The sequence below is a fragment of the Euprymna scolopes genome, chromosome 31 (genome assembly GCF_053919585.1).
Source record: "Euprymna scolopes isolate OS-2025 chromosome 31, ASM5391958v1, whole genome shotgun sequence".
Lineage (NCBI taxonomy): Eukaryota > Metazoa > Mollusca > Cephalopoda > Sepiida > Sepiolidae > Euprymna > Euprymna scolopes.
The window spans coordinates 73,380,267-73,406,004 of NC_136512.1; the positions used below are offsets into that span (position 1 = coordinate 73,380,267).

Below are 25,738 nucleotides of genomic sequence, written 5' to 3' on the forward strand. Positions count from 1 at the left end.
TTTTTTTATTTTTTTGAGATATTTCATGTTGAGGATTTGGGGATTTGTGGAACAGGTCAGCATACTTTGTTAGAGCAGTACAGAGAGGGAAAGTAAGAGAGAAAAGAAGGGATTTTTTTTGTAGCACATAAGGTAAAGCCGTAACAATTACCCACTAGTATGGTATCGAGAGGCCTCACCAGAGACTACTGTATGGTCCAGAATCCATTTACCAAATGGCAATATAGCAGCCCCAGTACTTTGCACCTGCTGATAGGACAGCCTCCCTTAGTGGTTAATCCAAGGTTCGGGTCCTGGACTATCAGGCGGATAACGTCAGCCCAGATGAAAATGTTTACCTCCAGCGCCCTTACTAGTGACATGGCCGCAAGGATAGACATAGAAAATTTCCGACGTCTCAGACTATTGTTCTACCGACCTCAGAAGCAGCTTTTTCTTCACCCTTTGTCAGAAACATCGCTCATTGGAAATGAGGACTGAGGGACAAAAAAGGAGAAGCGAGAGTTACTGGAGCTTCCGATAACACATCCACTGTATTATCTACTCTCCATTAAAATAAAAGGTAAGAGGGACTAATTAATATCTACTTAATAAGTCCGTTTCTCCATTTCCGACTTAGGATGATATTTGAAGATAGTCTCCCCTCCCATATTAATGCGTGGAAGTTTTGTTTTTTATCGAGTTAGAACGTTCGAGCTTCACCTTATAATTAAATTCCAATAATGGAACTTGTGAAATCGGCTATTTTGTATTTAGATTTGAGGAACTCATTTAAAGACTGGTTTAGAGTAGTATTAGGCATATTTGACAAATAAATAAATAAATAAACAAAATAAAAGATTTAACAAAAACAAGAGAACCAGTAAAATAGGATAGGTAAAGTTAAGATGTTTCGAATTTTAAGCAAAACTGCAATAAGAAAAAATATATTCTTAATACACAAATTTTAGTAGTATTAAGACAAAAATAGATTTCAAAAGTTATAGATAAAAAATTGTTTAACCTAGCTCTGAAGAGACCGACTCTCCCTTCTTGGGATCATCTCGAAGAAGAAGGAAAAAGAGCTAGCAGACCTACTGATTTGTTCGTGGTACTTAAAAGGATATGGTGGGGTTGGTGGTGCTGGGGAGTTAATGTTTTTATTTATCTATATTTTTTTCTTTAAATTCCTCGAGGTAGAAAGTTCGAGCTTCACCTTATAATTAAATTCCAATAATGGAACTTGTGAAGTCGGCTATTTTGTATACCAGCTGAGCAGTCACATTATTAAGATATTATTATAAGATTGAATTAGAGTATAGTTCATTGAATTGTATAGTTCATATAGTTGGATAATTATAGAATACACGCGCCTTAATATCGCTTGTATGGGCACAATCTTTTTTATAGGCTTATTTTAGTTTTCGCCATGCTGTTTTTCTCTAATAAATAACTTCCGGTTATTTATAGTAATACAGCAGTTAATGTAAGTTCCGAAGCAGTTTAATTTATTATTCTGTTTTAAACTTAAAAAAAAACATCAACAATTTCTATTAATCAAATTTCGATATTGCAATTATTTCAATTAATTTTAACCCACTTACGTGTAGTAGTAGTAGTAGTAGTAGTAGTATTGGCGGCGGCGGCGGCGGCGGCTCATAAGGAGCTTTCACACAGGTTATCAAAGATCTCTCCTTCAAAATAGCCTGTGGTGTTCCCTGGAAGCTGAGTGACAACAAGTCTCCCCAGGTTTCCAGCACACTCCACCTCTTCCGATAGTATTTGCAAATAAATTTGCATTATCGCAACAGCTGCTTGCCACTGATTTCTCGTTGGCAGTGGCTATTGGTCTTCACTGGAATTTGAGTCGCAATAAGCCTCCCCAAGGTCCCAGTTCTCTTCGCACTTATTCGGCTGAGGTCTGGTCAGTGCTCTCTCCACTCTGTCTTCCCTTCCTCCTTGACTCTACTTAGCTGTTTGGTCTCATTTTTTTTTTTTTTGAGTGGTAATGTGGTAATAGGGGTGGGGGTGGGTAGATATGCCCCTACTACTACTACTACTACTACTACTACTACTACTACTACTATTTTTTTTCTAATTTAACATAATAATATCATTTCAAGCATATATCTATGTCCAATCCATATCAGAGAGTGCTGTGTACATTTCTTCATATGTTAACTTCCGGTCTGTCCAGTCTATCGATTGTAATAGTTAATTTTAATGAAAGCTTTAAATTTCTATACTTTCTTCCTTTATCACTTGTTATTTATTTTCAATATTTATTTTCAATATTTATATATATATATATATATATATATATATATATATATATATATATATATATATATTCTATTCCCATTTTTTTTATTATTATTTAATCAATATCGATTCATTTCGAACTTACCGAGTTACGTGCTCACTATTGCAGCAAGTTAGTTGTATAAGAGTGAAACGTTTACTGCTACACAAACTGTTGTTAATATTGATTAAATAAAATAAATATTACTAATATTAGTTAAATAAAAATAAATTCATTCCGACTTATTACTCGCTCAATATAGGATACTAGCGTTGCCCGGTCGTATAATACGTTTAAACATGATATTTGAATTTATGCAGATTGCGTATGTATTATTATAGCATCAATCCTCCATTGGATATTATATATTACGAGGAATAATTTGTCCGCTGGACTAATTCGTAAAAAAAATAGAAAAATAATAATAATAATAATAATAATAATAATAATAATAATAATAATAATAATAATAATAATAAATAAAAAAATAGAAAATGATAAAAATAAAAAAATAGAAAAATAAAAAATAATAATAATAATAAATAATAATAATAAATAATAATAAATAATAATAATAATAATAATAATAATAATAATAATAATAATAATAATAATAATAATAATAATAATAATGTTGTTTATCAAACTCCGTTTGTGTTTGTTTACAATATAATGTCAGCTAATATTTCGGCTTCACGATATCAAAAATAGTTTTTCTTCTCTTATAGATAACAAAGAAGAACTATTACAGGGGAATATTTTACGCTACACCGGCAAAGGTTACGCCGATGTAACGTAAAATATTCCCTTGTAAAATTTTTTTTTTTTATCTATAAGAGAAAACAAATACTATTTTTAAGATTTTTTTCGATTTTCGATACTTATCGGATGAACTTCTGTAGAAAACATATCTAAGAACACTGACAGGAAAATAAAATACCTTTGTATGAAATTTGAAAAATATAGGCTCGGCCGTTTCGGAACCTATGAGGAAAGGACTCACACACACACACACAAAGTGATTTTTATACAATAGTAAAGATTAAGCATTAGGGACTATGGTTCCCAGGTAACATTAATAAAAGAAAAAAGTTGTTTATCCCGGGAAATACTGTGTTTAAACACACATGAATATAAAGAGGCCTCCAGAGCACTACTAAAGCAAGTTCCATTTCACATAGAAATGGAAGCTAATGTTAAAATTTTAATATGAAAGCAATGTGATCTAGGTGACAACATAAAAATCGTGCTTAACTCTTGATAACACGAAACATCTTTAGCAGAATTAAACCTGTTCTTTATTTCAGCACGATCCGTAAGCTAAAGAAAGACGTTATTTTTTTATATTTTCATATTTTTACTTGGTTTATTTAAAGGGTTGAAAATTTGCTTGTGGTTACATTGTAATGATTTTTTTTTTTTTTTTTTTGTAAATTTTAGATATACATCCGGAGCAATGCCGATCAACAAAATTCAAACTCTGCGGGGTTTGAGTTGTATATTTTTTGGTTTAACGGGACATATATACATACATACATACATACATACATATATGCATACATACATACACACATACATACATGCATACATAGATACATTTTCCTCTTATATAATATATTATTAGTCTTACAGTTCATATTAAGATTAGCGTCTATATGTTTCATGTTTAAATTGATTTTTATTTTTTCAATTAACGACATTTCATGCTATCATATATATATATATATATATATATATATATATATATATATATATATATATATATATATATATATATTAGTGACGATTCCAACATTTTTTCCCGATTCCAATTCCGATGTAATTACCGATTCCGATTTCGATTCTTTTAAATTTCTAAAAATAGAGGTTTGGGGGTGAATGTTGCTGAAAAAAGAAACATTAAATATGCACATATAATTTTCTAAACAAAAAAAAAATAACACGTTTGAAAAAAATAATTTTTATCGTTCTTTTAAGTGCACTCATGTCCGGATTGCATTTTTGAAATTTATCAGCTCTGACAACCTGGCTTTAGTGGCGCGTATTCCAATTCCTACTGTAGCTGTTTATTCGCACCTGAAGTTATAAAAATTGGCCAGTCATCTCATAAGATGTCTAGCAATAACTAACATACTGTATTTTCAAGAGTCTACAACAATTTTAAATGCCTGTACAAAATGTCTGCAAGCTTATTTAAGACGCCTCGTATGTACCGTTCCAGGTATGTGCTACTTTGGGGACAACAGCCGTGTGTTCTTTTGATGACATTGCGGAGATTGCGGAAGTGTGTAGCAAGGAAAACCTCTGGCTTCATGTGGACGGTGCCTATGCGGGTAACGCACTTATATGCCCGGAATTTCAACACCTGCTGAACGGGATTGAGGTATGTATATACACCATGTAGTATCTAATTAATAAGAGTAAACATGTATAACTGTTCTATTTGCTAATTCGCCCTTCCTCTCACAGTCTCCATCATCCCCTACTCCCCCCCCCAAAAAAAAAGACGAGATTCTACTTTTTTAGACGCTTACATGTTAACAACCTGAAAAAGTTGACGATAACAAGAAATTAAAGCAAAAACAATATTTTAGACTTGAAAGTTTGGGGGGGGGCTGTTACAAAGGAGTCACCACTTATCAAGACTGGGAGGCCACTCGAGGATAAGGGTTAATTATTGTACAGTGGTTAAAGAGAACATGTCGTAGTAATAATCGTTAGTAGCGGAAATTTGGTAAGTTGGGTTGAGGATTTATTTCGCATATACACTTAACATAAAATGATCACCCACATTTGGTCCACTACATGTTCATGATCATCTACTTCCTGACCAGATAACATTCGTAAAGATGTTTTTTTGTATGTGTATGTTTTTTTTTTCTTTTTAACGCCTACTTTGTGTGCTACTTACATATAATCGCTTAAAACAGTAGAATCTCGTGGCTTAATGTGGGGAACGCACTGATATGCCCGGAATCTCAGTATTTGCTTCACGGGATTGAGGTATATATATATATATATATATATATATATATATATATATATATATATATATATATATATATATACTTTATAATATAAAAAACAAAAAAGATAAAACTATATCACTACACCCATTGTTTGTAGAGAATAGAAATTGAATCTTGCGTTTACTTTCAACAGCCCATAACTTTCTCTTCTGTTATTTTGTCCTTTAGTCCTCAAATTCCATGATCAATGTTTCTTACAAAGAGAGAAGAATTGCTATTTTCTGGGTCAAAATCTATCCCATTTAACACTTATTATTGGCTAGATTTTTCGACCTCGACGTGTTTTTTAAACTCCTCACATCAAGTGGCTTCATGCTTTGTCCAGAGAGATTTCCATAAAAATATTTTGGTCCTTATGCAGAGATGTTACCGTGCTTTTTTTTTATAGTATTGTCAGATTAAACTTAAGTTTTACGATATCTTTTTATTATTATTATTATTATTATTATTATTATTATTATTATTATTATTATTATTATTATTATTATTATTATTATTAAATTGTTAGGGAAAAGTGCAGAATAATTACAAAACACCCTACCCTCTTCGTGTTAAGAATGGGTTTCTAAATAATAACGTTATTGCAATTGTGAATTTCTTAGATGAGATATGAATGTTTGTATTGTTTTCATTATTCAGACAATTATTCTTAACAGCCAAGATATAAAAATCGGAACTTGTGCAGTATAAGTGGCATGCTATCATCGGAATCGTCCCGGCGGTATGCGGAATATTAATACAAAAATATTTCATACAAAAATCATAAAGAAAACATTTGCTTCATCTTGATTTGAACAAAAACTTTTTTTTTTAATATGAAAAGAAAAACAAATCATAAAAGTTTTTTATTATTCAAAAAATATTTATTTATGAAACTTTTACAATGAATGTTTCTTATTTGAATTTGAATTTTCTAAAAAAAAAATTAATTAAAACTGTCCAATAAATATTTAAAAATATTGTTTTTATTTTTCAATTAATTTTTCATAAAATTGCATTTGTACTGACAGAAATAATATTTTTCATTGAAAAAAATTGAAGCAGCGTTTGCGCAAAAAAAGAAACAAAAAAAACACGAAACTTTCGTTCGGCACCTTTCGTAAACACGATTCTGACGAGAGTACAGTTCTTATACTGCACAAGTACTGTCAAGTCTTCTCTTTTATTTTCTTGAATGAGATAATTTTATTGTTGGCATTAGTTTCTCTGACATCTTTCCATTTTTTTCTAGAAATATAGGGATATATAAGAAGAGACAACATGAAAGTTGCTAACATAAACAAAACGTTTAATTAAGCAGAAGAATGCTATTGATTTTAATAATGTTTGCTTAAATGAAAAATATTGCCTAAATATTGCTTAGATACACAATATATATATGTGTATAATATAAAGCTGAACGTCTGTGTGTGTCTGATCACGAATAGGCTTCTATATGGTTGACTATTTTAAAAAAACTGATTACATATAATGATAGATGTATCGAGACACAGGAATGGGTATGTTTGATCTGGCAGAACGGTGGTTCATTAAAATTGTGGGGTCTGCATTCGCGCCTGGTCCACAAAGTATGAAAACAAAAAATTTAAAAATTTTAAAAAAACCTTTACAAGTGTTTTTGATATATATATATGTACATAACAATACTTTGATAAGTATGTTTTAACTTAAATAGGGATGGTATAATAAAATTGTGGGGTCTGCGTTCGCGCCTGGCCTTCATAGAATGGAAATAGGCACAAATTTTAATAAAGACTTTTCATATCTATCTGCGTAAGTATACTTTGATAATTATGCTTCAGTTTGAAGAAATATGGTATAATAAAACTATGGGGTGTTCGTTCGCGCCTAACCTTCATAGAATGGAAATATATCACAAAGTTTAACAAGGTTTTTTAATATGGATCCACAGAATCTTGTGATAAGTGTTTCAGTGTGAACAGATATGGTATAATAAATTATGGGGTTTATCTATTTTATTTTTACTTTCATCATATTTTGCTTTGGTTTTGATACCTCCCAAATTCGAAGCTATCTCTTTACAACTCTTCCTTTTCATAACCTATCATACTTTCATAAATCAGAGTCCATTTTTTGTAGGCTGTTTTGAACCCAGTCAACAGCGGGTACTTTTGCTAGTATATATATATATATATATATATATATATATATATATATATATATATATATATGACTACTTCATTTAATCACATGAATCAATATACAAAGATATAATTTTATGCCTACATTTTCAGTATTAACTTCAACAGTGCTCAGTACATAGACAGAGTTAGGTAGTAAGTTATGAAAATATATATGGCAATTAATCTACACAAAATATTCTGCGTTTAATTCTCGTAAGAATTCGTTAGGCTTATGCTAAAAGTTGTCGTTATCGCGCGTTTATATTTACGCACATTACGTTCAAAAGTACGTTAAAAAACAAAAAAAAAACAGAATGAAAACAGCACTAGCAAACCAATACTCAAAGAAAGTGGACGTTCGCCGATAGTGGAATAGAAAATAGTAAGACAAACAAGTACGTGTAGTGATCTAGACGATCCATGGAGATTATGCCTAAATGAAAAATGCTCTATCATATTCTTTAAAGAACATCAACGTCTATTAAACTGTAAGAGAGAAATAGTGAACAACTGCGTGCACATGACAAAGCTTACTCTAGAATAACGATACAAAATAATTTTGAAATTGACAATGACAATAGAAAATAAATAAATAAATAAAATAAAAATAAAATAAACATACATATTCATAAATAAGTATATATATATATAAACCCAACATAATATCTGAAATTTAGAGTAAAATAAAAATAGCATATCTAACTTCACCTAACCTTAAAGTATGTCAGCTTACCTAACCTTTAAGTATGTCAGCTTACAACAACAAAAGGATATCTACCCTTCCCATAAAACACACAACAGGAAGGGGTGAGCCGGAGGTCTACTGTGCCTTTGTCATGTAAGTGCCCGCCAATTGGCTGATTAGGATGGGTACGGTGGCAACTAGGAAGCTTATTGGCTTACCGCAAAATTTAATAGCATCGTATATATAAATGCACGATAACCACAACTTTTCGCATAAGTCTGACAAATTCTCACAAGAATGAAACGCGGAAAATTATGCGTAGCTTAATTTCCATATATATTTTCATAACGTACTATATAAATTTATTTCAATCCAATAAGGGTTATTCGAATGAGAAAACAGATTGAAAGCTAAAAAACGATATTAGTTGACATAATTTAATAATGAGATTTGCCTAAAGTTTTGGTTGCTTTTTTTTTTCTATTATTGCTCTGCTACGCATTGAGCTGTCTTAATTTAAACTTTTTACAAAAATTGCTTTATCCTGGAGTTCCATCGTCCCCCTGTAAGAAAAGGCACCCCATACCATTAGGGACTCTCCACTATGTGAATACGTGTGGATAAATGTTTTCGTTATGCCAATATCGTTGGAAGCCATCAGGACCATCTAGATTGAATTTTTTTTTTCTCATAAGACAACAGGACTTTCTTCCACTTTTCAGCGTCTCATGATTGGTATTCATGACCAAACCTTAAGTGCTCCTCCTGGTGACGTGGAAGCAGACGAGGAATTTGTTTACGCTTTTTATTTACCATGCCTTTTTGTCGTAAGTGTCGTCTGATGCTTACTGGACTGCAATCAGCATCTGTGACTGCCTTAATTTGACTAGAAGAAAATCGCATAACTCGTCTTATTCTCGTACTCAATGCAGAAGAATATTGGGGCGGGGGGTTTACTAGTGGATTTTGCTTTTCCATAATTCTAACTGTTCTTTAGAAAGTTGCAAATCACAGTTTTACCTCAGATGCGGTCGCCTGCTGTGGCAAACCTTGCTTATAAAAATCTAGAATTCGAGCACACTCAACTTTGGTAAGCTTGCTTGCTTTAGGCACGGTGACACCTTAACGCAATGACTGCTAATCTGTAACTAAAATAATTTTTTTAAAAAATTATACTTCTGGTCTTATAATTTTGATCAAGTGATCAATTTTATAAAAATGTAAATTTCTGAATTAAATGTTTGGAATGCAGCTTTTCTTTTTCATAACTTTTTGGTTGTAGTATTGGTAACCTTAAGTGGGAGGAGTTTAAAATCTATCCTTAAAAAACGTTTCATTTTAAAAGATTTTCAAGTGGTCTTAAATTCTGGATCAGCAGTGTATTATTTACCAATTTAAATGCTAGTTTGATGCTGATTATGTGGGGCGAACTCCTTTGCATTTGCAGACTCGTATAAACCAACACGTTCAATCCAAAATTAGGCAGGGTAGGGTAGGATCTGTGAGTCTCCCTTCCTCTGCAACTTTAGACTCAGCTATTGGCCAACATTTGGTTGAGAATCCTTGTTGTGACAATCAGTATGAAATACATGTTGAAATTGGTTGAAATAGAGTGGTTCGGGGTCCTTCGTAGAGCGGATTCCAATTTTTGAAATCGGTCTCTATCGCGATTCGAAAACAGAAAGATGCGATAAAAAGGTTAAATCTCTTTGAAGAATTTTGACCATTTTCCCCCTTTCATCACGATGCCATTTTAACTGCCTTATGTTTATCGAATTAAATTGCTTTTTATAATCGTCTTTTTGGAATTAAATATGCTTTTTATTGCAATATATATATATATATATATATATATATATATATATATATATATATATATATATATCCATAAAAAGCAAATATAGTTAATAGAATAGCGATACAAAATAATTTTGAAATTGACAATAACAATAGAAAATAAATAAATAAATAAAATAAAAATAAAAATGAAATTAAAATTAAAATAAAATAAACATACAGATTCATAAATAAGTCTGTGTATATATATATTGTATAAATATATATATATAAATATATATATATGAATATATATATATATAAAAAAGCTGCCGAGACAACTCGTGATATCAATGATGTGTTTGGCCCAGGAACTACTAACTAACGTGTGGCGCAAAGAGCCCTATAGAGAATTCCGCTAGTGTTCAAATGTGTTATATATATATACATATATACATATACATATATATATATATATATATATATATATATCCTCGATCACTGGCGCTGTATGTTAAGTTGCGAATATTACAATGTTTCGAGAATATCACCCTTCTTCAATGTGTTCCGATCCGACTTGACTCGGTTCTAGTTGTATTTCCATCATTATTTATGCAATAAACTATAATTAAATTTAAATCTATTCATTCTATATTAATTTCAGTACGCCAACTCCATCAACTTCAACCCAAACAAATGGATGCTGATCAACCATGATTGTTCGCTCTTATGGTAAGTTAGATATTAGTTTGGTGCAAAAACAATACCACTTTCTCACATATGTTACTTTTATATATGATTTCTGAATTAATGCATTGATATATATATATATATATATATATATATATATATATATATGTTATACATCATTTTGAAGCGCGTTTATCGCTCTATCGAATCGTGTTATTCGTTACCGTTCTTTGTTTTCTATTCTAAATCTCTTAATTCAATTTTTTTTTTTTTTTTTGCAAGCTTTTTGACGGCATGGACAAAATTTAAATCTACATGATTTTCTTGTTCCAGTTCAAACTAGGCCGAAAAGCTGCCGAGACAGCTCGTGATATCAACGATGTGTTTGGCCCAGGAACTACTAATTAACGTGTGGCGCAACGGTGGTTCAAGAAATTTCGCAATGGTGACGAGAGCATCGAAGATGAAGATGGTCGCGGCTGGCCGACTGCGGTTGATAACGGACATTTGAAAGCCTTAATTGAAGCCGATCCTCGCAACACCACACGAGAAGTTGCTGAAGTTGAATAAGATTAACAAAGTTTATTATGAAAGGAGTTATGATCTTTTGAAGTTGAACGACAAAAAAATGACATTATTTTTGCACCAACTTAATAGAAGATAATCTCATCGTTCAAAATGGGGTCAAATTTCAGATCCGCTGTATAACGAGCCAATATGACTACAAAATAAATGACGTTGTAAGAGTGATAAAAACAATAACGTTTTAGTTATAACAAGTTTTTATACGAATATATATATATAAAGTGAAATTGTTTGTGTGTGTGTCTGTCTGTCTATGTACATTTCCCTATCAAATTACTCTGTCAATTTTCAGTCTACAGACTCGAGATTTAACATAAGGGGTATTGAGATTTGGGAAAATCTTTTTAATCGGTTTTCGGTTACAAATTTGGCTGTCAAGGGGTCAAAGTTAAACGATTGAGCCCAAAACAATAAATGTTAAGGGGGGCCAAAATTGGAGTAAAAATTTTACAAAAACTTGACCTCGCAGCCAACTTTTGGTCTAAACATTTGAAATTTTGCATAAAGTGTATTCAGACATAGGGCAAGCTTTTTAATCGTTTTTTTTTTGGGGGGGGGCCAAAAATTTGGTCACTAAGGGATCAAAGTTAAAAAGATTTGTCTGTTGCGGTCTCTAGCAAATTATTCCGCAAACTTTGGGTCTAAACGTTTTAAATTTTACATAAGGGGTATTCAGACATGCAACAAGCTTTTAAATCAATTTTTGGGCGAATATTGTGCTGCCAAGAGATCAAAGTTGAAAGAGTTTACCTTTGTAGACTCTACCAAACTCCTCCATCAATTTTGGGTATAAACACATTAAATTTTAGATGTAGGTTACCTGAACATGAGTCAAACATTTTAATATATATATATATATATATATATATATATATATATATATATATATATATATATATAAGCGAGATAAGACGCTGATAGAAATTAAGATGAAAAATCCTGATAGATATTACTTGAAATAATACTTTCAAGGAGATCCTAGCCAAAAAGGAAAGCTTAAATCGAATATATGTCTCTATATGTTGTTTTCAGAATTTAAAATTTAACCACGAAACTTATATATATATATATATATATATATATATATATATATATATATATATATATATATATATATATATATATATATAACTTACAAAGATAAGAAAGGAAGTATGAAAACAAGAAAGTTCGTTAGCAAAAAAAGTGATATTTTTATATTTTTGTTTAGTTTTACATTTTGTCGTCCTGGTGGTGGGGGGGGGGTAATCTGTGTGGGTTTAAAAGGCTCCGAAGAGAGAGATTTTCGATCGGCTATGTGAGCCAGCAACTCACACAGTAAGACGCGTTGGAAGGGCTCAAGCATTTATATAATCATGCTGACATATAGGTTATCATTAGATAACCGAATTTAAACAACGTTGAACCTAGCCGGTGCCAAGCGAGTGAATATTTGGCAATACCAGGCGCTGCGTGTAGGAGAACGTCAACACTTCCGGCAGCCCCTGCATCCTGCCTGTCCTCTATTCCTCTCGACCTTGTACTGCCATTTCACTTTAAACAAACTCCCAGCACGTTAATTATGGTGACGAAAGATACTAAATGTGTAATTATAGCTGTTTGTATGCTTTTATGTGTGTTTTTGTTTTTAATAATTGCCTTTGTGTACTAATTATTTCCATTATATTTTTTATCCGAATTGTAGGGTCACTGATAGTCAAACATTAACACATGCGTTGACGGTGGATCCATTATATCTACAGCACCCCCACGGAGGTAGGTATAGCTAATCATATCTTACTACCGAGGTGCTCTTGCATTAGTTTTTTTTTTTTTTTACTCAGTGATCACCAATTATCAAGGCCCGGAAGCCACTCAGGGATAAGGGTTATTGCAAGTACATTACGTTAGTGTGGAGATTTGATGAAGTGTTTACTTAAGGGGGCGGTTCATTAGGAATTTGTTAACATTGGACTTGAAGACATCCAAGTTGTAGTCCGGTGGGAAGCAGGCAGACGGAACAGAGTTCCACAGGCGTGCACTTCAAAGAAAGAAGCTTTGCTCATAGTTATTAATTCGCATCGCTTACTGTTATAAAAACAACAGCAGCCAGCGAATTTTTTTCTTAAACTTACAGACAAAATCCTAATAAACATCGTGGCGACAGAACGGATGGCTGTTGCTTTGTAGAAGTTATGACCACATGCTACATATTAAGGATCATACGTCAGTAGGGATTAATTTAGCTAGTATAGATTTTGGCAAGGGTCACACTCAGTGCATGATAACCCAGATCTGTATAACAGAATCGTTTCTAGGGTTAAACGAAAGATGCTTGAGGTAATGTTAAGGCAGAGATCATAGATCAAACACTGAGATAGACAATGATGAATGACGTCATTTTCGAGGAAATAAGAAGCTAAGGTTTTTAGATAAAAACATCTAGAAAACCATGTGAATGAGACACGGCCAATAATGTAGGAAAATTGAATCTAATGCGAATGTTATCTCGATTTTTGCCTGCGCGTGTCATTCGTTTCATTAAAAACTGCCCGCCGGTGGAACTCTGTACCGCGTATCTGCTTTCCAGCTGACTACAACAGTGTCATCTTTAAGTCCAATGTAAACAATCACTACGCTGTTTTCTCACTGATAATCATACATTCATGAATCCTTATCCTCGAGTGGCCTTCAGGCTTTGATAAATGGTGACTCCCTTGTAAAAAGTTAAGTTTAAGAAGCAAATAACTAGCTACGATAACATTTGTCTCTTTTTCTTAAATCCATTTTCTCCAATTAAAAACCGTAAAGAAAGTGTCTCCTTGCATTCTTCTTTCTGCGTGAAAATAGTTTTATTCGTCTTGGTTAGACAGACGAGACAATCGATTATCGACTCGTGAAACGCAGCTAAGATAAACAGCAGCGTCGGTTGGGGCGATTGGTGATCTACGTATAAAGAGCATCTGTATGCATGAAGAACACTACATTTATTTGTTACGGACAATTTTACAAACAGCTATCTCGATTTTAGAGCAAACTAGAGGTGTGTGGAGTTCTAATAAGCTAAGCTGTCATAAATCAACACATTTGGAAGAATTTTCTATAATTCATCTCTACAAATTTTTTCTCCGGGCTTTACAGAACTTTTCGCAACACATTTTATAGGATTTTTCACAACACATTTTATGGAATTTTTCACAAAACTTTTTTATAAACCATTTCACAAGAAATTTTTAAGATTTTTCACAACACATTTATAGGATTTTTCACGCCACGTCTTATAGGATTTTCACAACGCATTTTATAGAATTTTTCACGGCACGTGTTATAGGATTTTCACAACACATTTTATAGGATTTTTCACAACACATTTTATGAGATTTTTCACAAAACTTTTTATAAACCTTTTCACAAGACATTTTCTTCGGATTTTTCACAACACATACATGTGTCAACAACAGATATGTGTCATCATTCGACACCTGCATTTTTAGCGTTTTGTCTAACTTTTGAACCCCTGTCTCAATCAAATGGGTCTATTTCCGTTTATTGCCAGGTTGTCATGACATATACTTAATGTAACCCTTGCCAAAATTCATACTAGTTAACATAATCTCTACTAACTAGCATAGGGTTCTTAATCTTTACTTACAGGTGTAGGATTCTAATATATAGCACATATATGTTAGTCTTAACGATTTCAGATTTAATGTTCATTTTATTTTTATTTGAAACCTATTTTTCATTTAATTAAATGCTGTTTTTTTTCTATCTTCAGATAAAGCCATTGATTTTCGGGTAAGTTAAACTACTTTTCGAGTATTTTTCTTTAGAGTTGACTAAGAAGAAAAAAGATTTCCGACTCGGGAATCGCTTTTAACAAAAAGTAAGTCTTGCAAACTTTCTTGATTTCTAATTCCAACTATAAGATTCAGAAGCCAAAAAATAAAACAGCATCTTTTTTTATGTTAATTTGCAGCATCTTACGTCGAACCCTGAATTCGACTCTCCATCCACCAAAAAATGTCGGTTCTGACTTCAAATATGCTGGATACGGATAGTCCTACTTTTTAGGATTTTAGTTAAATTCAATTTTTATGATACCTTTTGTTTATTAAATTGTTAGGTGAAAGTACAGAATAGATAACAAAGCTGCCTTGTTCAGAATCAGTTTCTTAATAATAATTTCAGTACGATCCGTATTCTACATCATTACTCCAAATCTCTTAGGTTTGGGAATCGGCTCTGAAACTTTCGACATCGTTTTTTTTTTTTTTTTGAGGGGGGAGGGGTTATCAATTTTAAAATATTCTACTTCGATCTTGAGTCTCGACGACAACTCGCTATTTCTGAAATTTTATCTGAAAAATGTCTATTCTTCATTCTGGCACCAAGGATTTAGGATTAGTATGAGGGATTTGTGTTGATTTAAAAAAATATCTTACTTCTACTTTTTACTCTGAAATTTTAACCAAAAAATAACATAACGGAATAAATATAAATATTAATAAGATTAAAGTATTTTTATTCGTAGTTTTTTATTTTCTCCTTGGCTGCGTCTTTGTTATATTTTGTCTTCAAGCCTCTTGTATTCAGGTGAGTATGATGCAATGGGGCAAAATTTTAATGCATCTAAAATCAAGCTTCTATCTTTACATCATCAACGCTCTGATCCCCGTCTGGCATCAATTGAAATGAATGGCTCTCCATCTTTTGACAAGCTTCTGGGTCTGACCTTTACTCATGATCTGAAATAGAACACGCACATCAAATCTGTTTCCAAGGTCGCTGGAAAAATGATGCGATCATTATACTGTGCCAGTACACATCACACTGCCAATGTAATTCTCTACCTGTATAAGAGCTAAGTACGTCCAAGGATGGAGGACTATTGCCACATCTTGGCAGAATTAAAATTTAACTTCGTAGCCTAGTGGGGGGGTGATCTTTTCTCTTGCCAGCAATGTTTTTCCCACAGAAGAGACATTACGAGCTTGTCCCTGCTTTATTGTTATCTTTATGGCAAGTGCTCGTCTGATCTCCAATCTATGGGCCCCCTTGCAAAACTTTCATGAAAAACACTCGTCTAGATGAAACCGCTATCAATAATTTCCACCACTCTTTATCTGTGCCTAAACCTAAACGTAGATTCCATGAAAAAAACTTCCTTCTTAGAACTGCACGTCTGTGCAACTCCGTTCCGTTTTCCTGCTTTCCAGCTGACTACAATATGATCGTCTTCAAGTCCAATGTAAACAAATTCTTGTGTAACCTTCCTCTTAAGTAATCTAACTTACCAAATTTCCACTACTAACGATTACTACGATATTATCCCATTGATTACTGTACACTTATTAACCCTTATCCTCGAGTGGCCTCCAAGCCTTGATGAGTAGTGACTCTTTTGTAAAATAAATCTTGAATTCTCACGGCGTCACTTTTACTTTCCTTTTTGAGAAGGTAGGGGGGCTCTGCAGAAATTATTAAAGACTAGGCTGGGTGCCCGGCGTTGCCCGGGTATTTGGGGTGTGTTTTGAGCAAAAAAAGTGGTAGTAGGCAGGCAGGATCGAACCCGTACCGTGAAGGAGGAAAAGCACGTGACAAAAAAAAACCTGACATTTTTGCTGTTGCGCCCATCGCCAAACTGGAAGTAACGTAGGTTTAAATTAAGGCTAGTTAATCGAAAATAGGGGATGACCTTCGAGAATATCGGCGAAAAAAGCGCCCCCTTCTTGTAGAAAAGTGCCCAGTTGAGGGTGAAAGTATTAATGTTTTTAGCCAATTTTCAATATTTATCGCCCGAAGGGTCAGGCTTCAAAACGATAAAGTTTTAGGCAGACATACATACATTTAAACAGACATGTGAGATTTATGTTATAGACTAGCGGGGGTACCCGGCGTTGCCCGAGTGTTTGGAGGTGTGTGTGGTTTTTGGTAAATCAAAACTCCGGGGGAAGGGGGTTAAAATAAAAAAAAATGTTTTGGTAGGTAAGTATGAGGATCGAACCCGAAGCCTTGGGGCAAAGTTGTAAATTAAAGTGTGAAAAAAAAAAACGTGCGACGTTAACCGCGAAATGGTCGCGGAAACACGTTTGAATTTATTTAATTACTTGGATTTGGCAGGTGCACGTTTTAATGACTTAATGAGGTCAAGTTTGACTGCGGGATAGTATTTCATTTACTGCGGGAACGCTTTTTTTTATTTTCATTTTCCCAAGATGCTATAGGAAAAAAAGAACTAACCCACATGCAGCGAGCGACAAATGTTGAATATTTATCTTCCCGAAGTCGAGCAAATTAAATAGACAGGCGAGCTCCGTTGTTAACTCTGAGATATTACGATTTATATGTGATATAAAAAGTTTTAAGAAGTTGTGAACTGATCGACCACTTCTCTGAAAAAAGCCTTTTGTAGACATAGAGAAAAAACGAACACACATACACACATACATAAATTTTCGCTTTTATATTTATAGATGTTACTCTATCCCGGATATGTTTATTCATATTTAGCAATAAGTTTACTCAAGTTTACTGATTTGATATGTGAAAAATCTTTCAAAATTAAACCTCATGAAGATTAATAACTAAAATATTGTTTTTCATTGTTTGCTTTCTCCATATTTCTTTTTATCATTGCGGTTTTTCTGCGTTGCCATCAGAAATACCCACGTATCCAAATTGTATTATATTTATTAGAAAGAAATGATAATACAATGTATGGGTTTTTAAAAATTATTTTTAGCCCATTTGAAATCGACAAAGCTTCTTTCTTAGAACTGCACACCTGTAGAACTCTCTTCCGTTTGCCTGTTTCCTAGTTGTCTCCAAGTCCAATGTAAACAAGTTCTTGATGAACCGTCTCCTTAAGTAATCCAATTTACCAAATCTCCACTACTAACGATTACTACAATATTATCCCGTTGATTACTGTATACTCGATAAACCTTCTAAGAAAGAAACTTTGTTCATGGAATCTACGTTTTGATTTAGGCACAGATAAAGAGTGGGGAAAATTATTGACAGTGGTTTCAGCTAGACGGGTGTTTTTTGTGAAAGATTGGCAAGGGGGACAGAAATTGGACCTCAGACGAGCACTTGCGATGGAAATAACAATAAAACAAAGGCTCGCATGTATGAATTTTATTTTATTTTCAACCCATTTGAAATCGATAATGACACTAATGCATATTACTATAATCTATTCAAAACTGAAATATTGATCGGACTCAAAATAGAAATCGATAAAATTGCAAGTAGAATTTGGCTTCTTACGAACACGGTCATAAATATTTACTTGTTTATCAGCAATGCTTTAAGCAAACTACCTTTATCCTGAATTTTGCATAGATTTACAAATAGTGATAAAAAAGAAAGAGTTTGTACTTGTATTTGTTTTTTTTTGTTTTGTTTTTTCTTGCTTTAAATCTTTGTATGATAATTGTTATGTATAATCCGCAGCATTGGGGCATTCCACTCAGCCGACGTTTCCGGTCATTGAAACTCTGGTTCGTAATCCGAACTTACGGCATTGAAGGGCTGCAACATTATATTCGCGAGGTGAGTAACAGCCAACATCTTTAAAAACTACGACTTCCGCTCAACAATAAATGGCCGGAAATGGTAGGAAAGCCGGTTTTGTTTTATATGACAGGTTTATCTTGGGTGATGGCTGGTCCACTTACAAGTAACCAGTTCTCTTAGCCACGATATTTTTTGTCATGTATTGAACTAGAAGAATACCCGTCCCAGGATGGGCAAAATTAATTCTCCGAACAGAACATTTTTGTACCGTATGACCCCTTCTGAAGAATCAAATCAAGATATAATGCTATTAAACCTTATATCTAGAATTATCTCTTTCAATATGATCAAAATGAATAAAATTATTTGGATTCTAGAGAATGTTTAAAATTTACGAAATTTGGCTTGGAAAAAAAGCCAATCTGGCAATCCCGACAAAGAACATGGGAGTGACCTGCCTTTTTTAGCCTCGTTTTCGAATATCATTATAATAATATACTAGCGGGACCTGTGGAAATTCCATAATAATAATGAAATAAAAATAATAATAATAAAAATAATAATAATAATAATAAAAATAATAATAATAATAATAAAAATAATAGTAATAATAATAATATAGACGTATATTAATTTAATAATAAATAATAACAATATAATTATAAATAATGATATAATAATATAATAATACACTAATAATATAATAATACTAATAATCATATCATAATAAATAACTAGCGGAACCTGTGGAAATTCCACAGGGACTCATTCATATGTAATATACTGATGTTGGCATTATGTAGATGTTCAGTGTAAATGGAGACGCTCTCATGTTATTGTAGCTCTTTTGTTAAAACTGCAAAAGCTAACACGAACGGCCGTAAAGACCGGTCATAAAGTACGCTTAGATATGATATTTTAATTCTACCAGATTTCGTATATAATATTATGGAAGTAATGTTCTATCGATTTTTATGTTATAAAGTTGCGATTTCAAACATTAAAAAATATATATTGATATGACGTGGGTGCATTAGCTTGAATCGAAACCGAAATAAAAATTTAGGAAAAAAAAATAAAATATGTATATATATATATATATATATATATATATATAACTAGAGTGCCTTCAGTCATAATCGAAGCAGAAACCAAAACTTATGAAGAATTCTTGATAAAACTATTTATATAAAAAAAATTGATGATTTAAGTGCCATCAGCTATAGTCGAAACCGAAACCAAAACTTATGAAGAATTCTTGGCAAAATTATTTATGGCAAGAAATAGAAGAACATAACAATTAAACGACCCGACACACAAAAGAACACACACGCTATTGTATTAATATATAGATTACCATTGTTTTAATGGTATGAAAAAGGAACTCGTAGTAATTTCGACGTTAACCAATTCTTCACCAAAGAAAGAAGTCAGTAAAATGTTACGTCAACAAGGGAACATTCGAAAGAAACAAGTAAAAATATCTTTGTCTGCCAATACAATTTGGCTCCCAGACAGGACCGTCTGAAAAAAAACACTTCATCTTTAGTTACAGATCTAATACAAACTAAAGTTTAACACTGGACAGGTGAAAGGCATGTCCAATGAGTAGCTGACAATTGACCAACGTGTGGATAAATCATGTGGAGGATGGAATCATCGTCAGCAAAAATGGCACTCTCCGATTGTATCTTAAAGCCTCCCCATTCCATGCACTATAGGCCTAGAGCCATCGTTGACCCCGACGGACAGCTTGACAGACAAATTATAATTTATTATTTGTATTTTCTATCATATTTGTTTTATTGTTTTGTTTTTTTAGCATGTCAGATTGGCTAAACTCTTTGAATCTAAAGTATTGACGGATGATCGATTTGAGGTCCTTGGCCAGGTGACCATGGGACTCGTCTGTTTCCGGTTAAAGGTATGATTGCTGATGAACCCTTTTTTTTTTTTTTTTTGTAAACCCTAAGATTTGTTTGTGTTGTGGTTTGTTGTTGTTACTATTGTGCGTGTGTGTGTGTGTGTGTGTGTGTGTGAGAGAGAGAGAGAGAGAGAAAGAGAGAGATAGGGGAGAGGGAGAAGGAGAGGCATGTGTGAACGATTTTATTGCTTTTGTTTGTGTGTATATGTGTTGCGTTCGTATTTGTGTATTTTGAAGAAGAAGAAAGGGTCGAAGTGCTCCACAACATATGTGTGTGCGTGTGCGTGTGTGTGTGTGTGTGTGTGTGTGTGTGTGTGTGTGTGTGTGTGTGTGTGTGAGGCATGTGTGGGCGAGTTTATTTGGGATTTTATTGCTTTTGTTTGTGTGTATATGTGTTGCGTTCGTATTTGTGTATTTTGGAGAAGAAGAAGAAAGGGTCGAAGTGCTCAACAACATATGTGTGTGTGTGTGTGTGTGTGTGTGTGTGTGTGTGTGTGTGTGTGTGTATACACTAGCGGGGAGACACAACGTTTCCCGGGGTTGGATGATGATCAACGAACGTTTTATACTCACATATTTTTATTCTTATCGAAATCGGTGAAATCGACCATTCTTCAATCAAATCGATTTATTGCTTGCTCTAGTTGGGGAAACCTTCTCCGCAGGGTACTGGGAGGAAGCTGCACATACCTCCTCACAATTACTTAGCTCACAATATATAGTAGTCTAGACTGCACTTTGAGAACCTACTGTTGATTATATAAAATTCCTTGTTATATATAACGGCTTAAATTTAAGTTTAAAATGTAAACGTCAAATATCATGGTTTAATTGTGCTCTAAATAGAAACATTCATTTCGAACAGACGCCTATCATATCAAAGAACCCACTGTTAATTTTATACGCCGGAACTTTCTGCTTGTGTGATAATAAATCTTCTTAAATGCACTTGTGATGCTAGGCTGTATAAGGCGTTAACTTTAGTCAAAATCGCCTGTACCTTCTTTTATTGGATTTTTTCAATTTCGAAAACATTCCGATACAAAACCTATTTAAGAACACTATCATATACATGAAGTACATTTGTGTGAAATTTCATAAAAATCGGCCCAGCTGTTTCAGAGTCTATAGGGAACGAACTCACATGCACACACAAACTTGTTTGTATTCTATTTATGTATGTGCTTGTTTCTTTTGCATAGCGATGTTGTTGTTGTTTTTTTTGTTTTTTTTTTTTTGTTTTTTTGTTCTTTTTCTGTTGGAGAAGTTGACACTCTGGAAGGTTATAAAAACAGCCGAGAACAACCCAGTCGATATTCGATAATAAATGAAGCCCCTCCTGGAGAAGGAGATAATACCTGGGAGGATGGGATTGCCTATACGGCATAAGAACTGGTTTTCGTTAGATTGCTGAAGCTAAGCAACATTGAGCCAAGTGATCATTTGGGATATTGTTACTTCCCCTGATTAAGATATACAAGCGATTAAGGACTGCTTGTAAAATTTATATTCCCAAGAAACTTTCTCCTTTGGACGAAGCTAATTCAGCCCGTCTAGGATGAGTACCGCTTCGGGTTCGGGAGGAAAGGATGAGGATGTACCTTCCAAGATGGAAGCGAACCATACCCAATTCCAGTGGCGGCTCGTGCCTGAGATTAGTGGGGGTGCTGCTTCAAAACTTTCACGTATTTTTTTAATATCGTGTAAAGGAATTCGAATATATAAATAAATATTTAATCAAATAATAAACAAACATTCAAATAAATATTCAAATATATAACAAAGACAAATAATCAATCAGAAATGGATAATACGCAAAAACTTTTGTATTAAAAAGATTTTTTAAAATTATGTACACTTTACAGAATAAAAATAATATATATATTTATTCCTTTTAAACTTTTCAGATTAAATAAAAGTTTGCGTTTTTTTTTTTTTTTTTTTTTTTTGCAAACAAACGAAAAACATTTTTAAAAATAACTTATTTTTTATAAAAACAAAAAAGAAAAACTTTGAAATTTATCTGCCTCCCTACGAGTGTTAATTTAGGAGTTTACTATTTGAAAATAGCGTTTTATTTAATAACAGTTTTATTTACAAAATTTATTTTTAAAGATGTATTTATAACAAAACGTATTTGTAAATAAAATGCAAAATAAAAAAGTTTACATTTTTATATAGTGAGCAAACAAACAAAAATATTTAAAGATACAAAATTTTATTTACAAATCTTTTAACAACTTGCTTTTTATATAAAAAGAACAAACTTGGCTATTTACTGACCTTCCCATGCCGGTAAAGATCGACATAAAGTGGATAGTTATTATAAGAAAATAGGATGTCATATATAAGCATTATAAAACATCGAATTTTAATGTAGCTTTCTTCCCCAAAAAACAAAAAATTAAAATTGTCTCAGTCCAGAAGGATTTATAATTACTTTTTTTTAATGCGTATTATCTGACCCATCTACTAACAAATTCAATGTAAAGTTTAAAAATGCATAATTATTAAAAAAACTGTGTTTTTTTTTTACTTACAAACACATTTTAATTAAAAAATCTTGTGTAAAAAATCCATTTTTCAAAGTGTAAAACTTCTAACATTGTCCTTGTCGGAGGCAAATAAATGCTAATTTTTTTATATCTAAAACATACACGCTAAAAAGATTTCTAACTAAAATATATTTTCAACATGAACTGTTTCTTCGCTTTTTTGCTTCTAGGAAAAAATGTAAACAGTTGTTTTTGTAAAGTTTAGTTGTTGCAAAATAAATAGCATTTAAAACTACTTTAAAGAAACAAGCAAAAAGGCAGGTAGATGGAAAAGTAACTTTATTTTTATGGTAAAATTTATTTATTGTATATTTGGTTTTTACTCTTGGCCGCGTGTTAGCTTCACTGCTAAATTCCCGAATACTTTTAATAAATAAAAATAAGCAGTTTCTGCATATTATATATTTCCGTCTGCTACCGACTTAAATCCCAACGCTAAAAGTGTGCGTATTTAAAAAAAAATAGCACAATATTTTATGTACAAGAACACGTTATGTGCAGATTTTAATAATAATTTTAAAAAATATAAGTAAACCTCCTTTTTTTTTTTTCAATAACAATGTTATCATATTTATACAGGCGCACACTCTAAGCAAACAACGAATTTCACGACACAGAACTGCGCCAAGCGACAGTTCTTCAAGCAGCTTTCCTCGGCTGCCTAAAGCGTCTAATCCGCGCATGCGTACAAGAGAATTTCATTAAGAAAGTGTAACTGTGAATTTAACAGCTCCAAGCAAGTTTTATTTTTGTTATTATATGAATTTGGAGATACCGACATTAAAGTTAATGATTTTATAATGTACAAATAGAAAAAAATAAAAAAATAAAAATAATAATAATAATAATAATAATAATAATAATAATAATAATAATAATAATAAACAAACAAACGTATTATTTTTAATTTTATCATTAATATTGTGTAGAAATAACTTGGGGGTGCTGCAGTCCCACAGTTCCATGCACGAGCCGCCACTGCCCAATTCTGACATAAAGAAACGTCTGTTCGCCAGCCACGCATGTCTGAAAATAGAAAAAGCCCACGCATCCCATTTTCGATCGATTATTTGTAATTATGAGAGTTGATGAAGTGCCTCGCTTGGTAATAGGAAAAAGAGACTATCGTTAACTTGATTATAAGGACAAACTCCTCCTTTACAAATTCAATCAATTTAATTCATACATAGTTTTCATGAACAAACAGCCAGAGACCAGGAAAGAATTACATAGTCAGAATAGGGGCACTGAGTCGGCGAGCGGGCATAAAGTAGCGCCATTGGTTGGGTATGAGTCCACTTTTCGGATGTGCGTCAAGTATTTGTTTGAGGCGAGAACTGGGCATGGCCGTCTCTTCAGTCTGACGTCTGAAAATCTGACAGGTGAAAAAGCGTAGAAACAGTATACAAACGGTTCAGTGGATGGGCCTCTCACGTAATGTGGTCTGATTGGATAGTATGCCAATCCCATTCACATATATAGACAAACTTGCGCAAATAAAAGAGATCGTAAACAAAGCCCTGTTACAAGTTTGTCACAAAAATAGAATTCATGTGTGTGTGTGTGTGTGTGTGTGTGTGTGTGTGTGTGTGTGTGTGTGTGTGTGTGTGTGTGTGTGTGTGTGTGTGTAGTTTTGTTGTATGTGCGTGTATATCTGTTTTTGTTTCTGTTTTTTATTGTGTAGCTTTTTTTTTGTGATCGCCAGCGAACAAAAATTGTCTAAAACTGTTTTAGTTATTTATCGAGCTCGAGCATTTTCGACTAACGTTAATTTGTTAATGTTTATGTTTTATTGATAGTGGAATGTATCTCTCCCATTTACTTGCGTTGTATGTTTCTCTTTTTTTACTAATATATTTTTTTTCTTTTAGTGCACTGCTGTTTTCTTTTCTCTCTCTCTCTCTCTCTCTCTCTCTCTCTCTCTCTCTCTCTCAACATATCTTTCTCCCTTTGTCTTCTCGTATCTCCTTCTACTTTATTTAGCTTGCTCTCTCTCTCTCTCTTTCTTTCTCTCTCTCTCTCTCTCTCTCTCTCTCTCAGCGTATTTCTCTTTATCTCTCTTACACTGCCTTTTCTACATTTCTGGTGTATATCGTTCCCTCTGTCTCTCTAATTTCTCTTATAGTAACTCTCTCTCTCTCTCTCTCTTTCTCTCAACATATCTTTCTCCCTTTGTCTTCTCGTATCTCCTTCTACTTTATTTAGCTTCCTCTCTCTCTCTTTCTTTCTCTCTCTCTCTCTCTTTCTCTCTCTCTCTCTCTCTCTTTCTTCAAATGTTTGCTTTTCAGTCTCTTACACTCAATCTTTTTGCCGATTGATGCCTTTCTTGCATTCAAACTTTTCACTATTACTCTTTTTGGTCTTGTATATTTCTGTATTCCGCAGGGGCCGAACACGTTGACCCAGAAGCTACTACGGATGATCAACGACTCTGGTAAGCTTCACATGGTCCCCGCTCTCGTGAACGAGCACTACATCATCCGGTTTGCGATCTGTGCTCAGAACGCCGTCGACGAAGACATCTACTACGCCTGGTCGTACGTCAGCCAGACGGCCGACGAGCTTC

The 25,738-nt window shown here is 33.1% G+C and overlaps 1 protein-coding gene across 1 annotated transcript in view; it reads left to right on the plus strand.

Moving 5' to 3' along the window:
- The window catches only part of LOC145255817 (aromatic-L-amino-acid decarboxylase-like), a 122,578-nt gene that overhangs the window by 96,487 nt on the left and 353 nt on the right, over positions 1-25,738 (plus strand). Inside the window, exons 8-14 of the mRNA XM_080114522.1 lie at positions 4,503-4,664; positions 10,580-10,647; positions 12,875-12,945; positions 14,948-14,967; positions 18,631-18,729; positions 20,516-20,617; positions 25,558-25,738. The exon at positions 25,558-25,738 is cut by the window's right edge and continues 353 nt beyond it. Coding sequence (XP_079970648.1) covers positions 4,503-4,664; positions 10,580-10,647; positions 12,875-12,945; positions 14,948-14,967; positions 18,631-18,729; positions 20,516-20,617; positions 25,558-25,738 — 703 coding nt within the window. The remainder of the gene's footprint in view (positions 1-4,502; positions 4,665-10,579; positions 10,648-12,874; positions 12,946-14,947; positions 14,968-18,630; positions 18,730-20,515; positions 20,618-25,557) is intronic.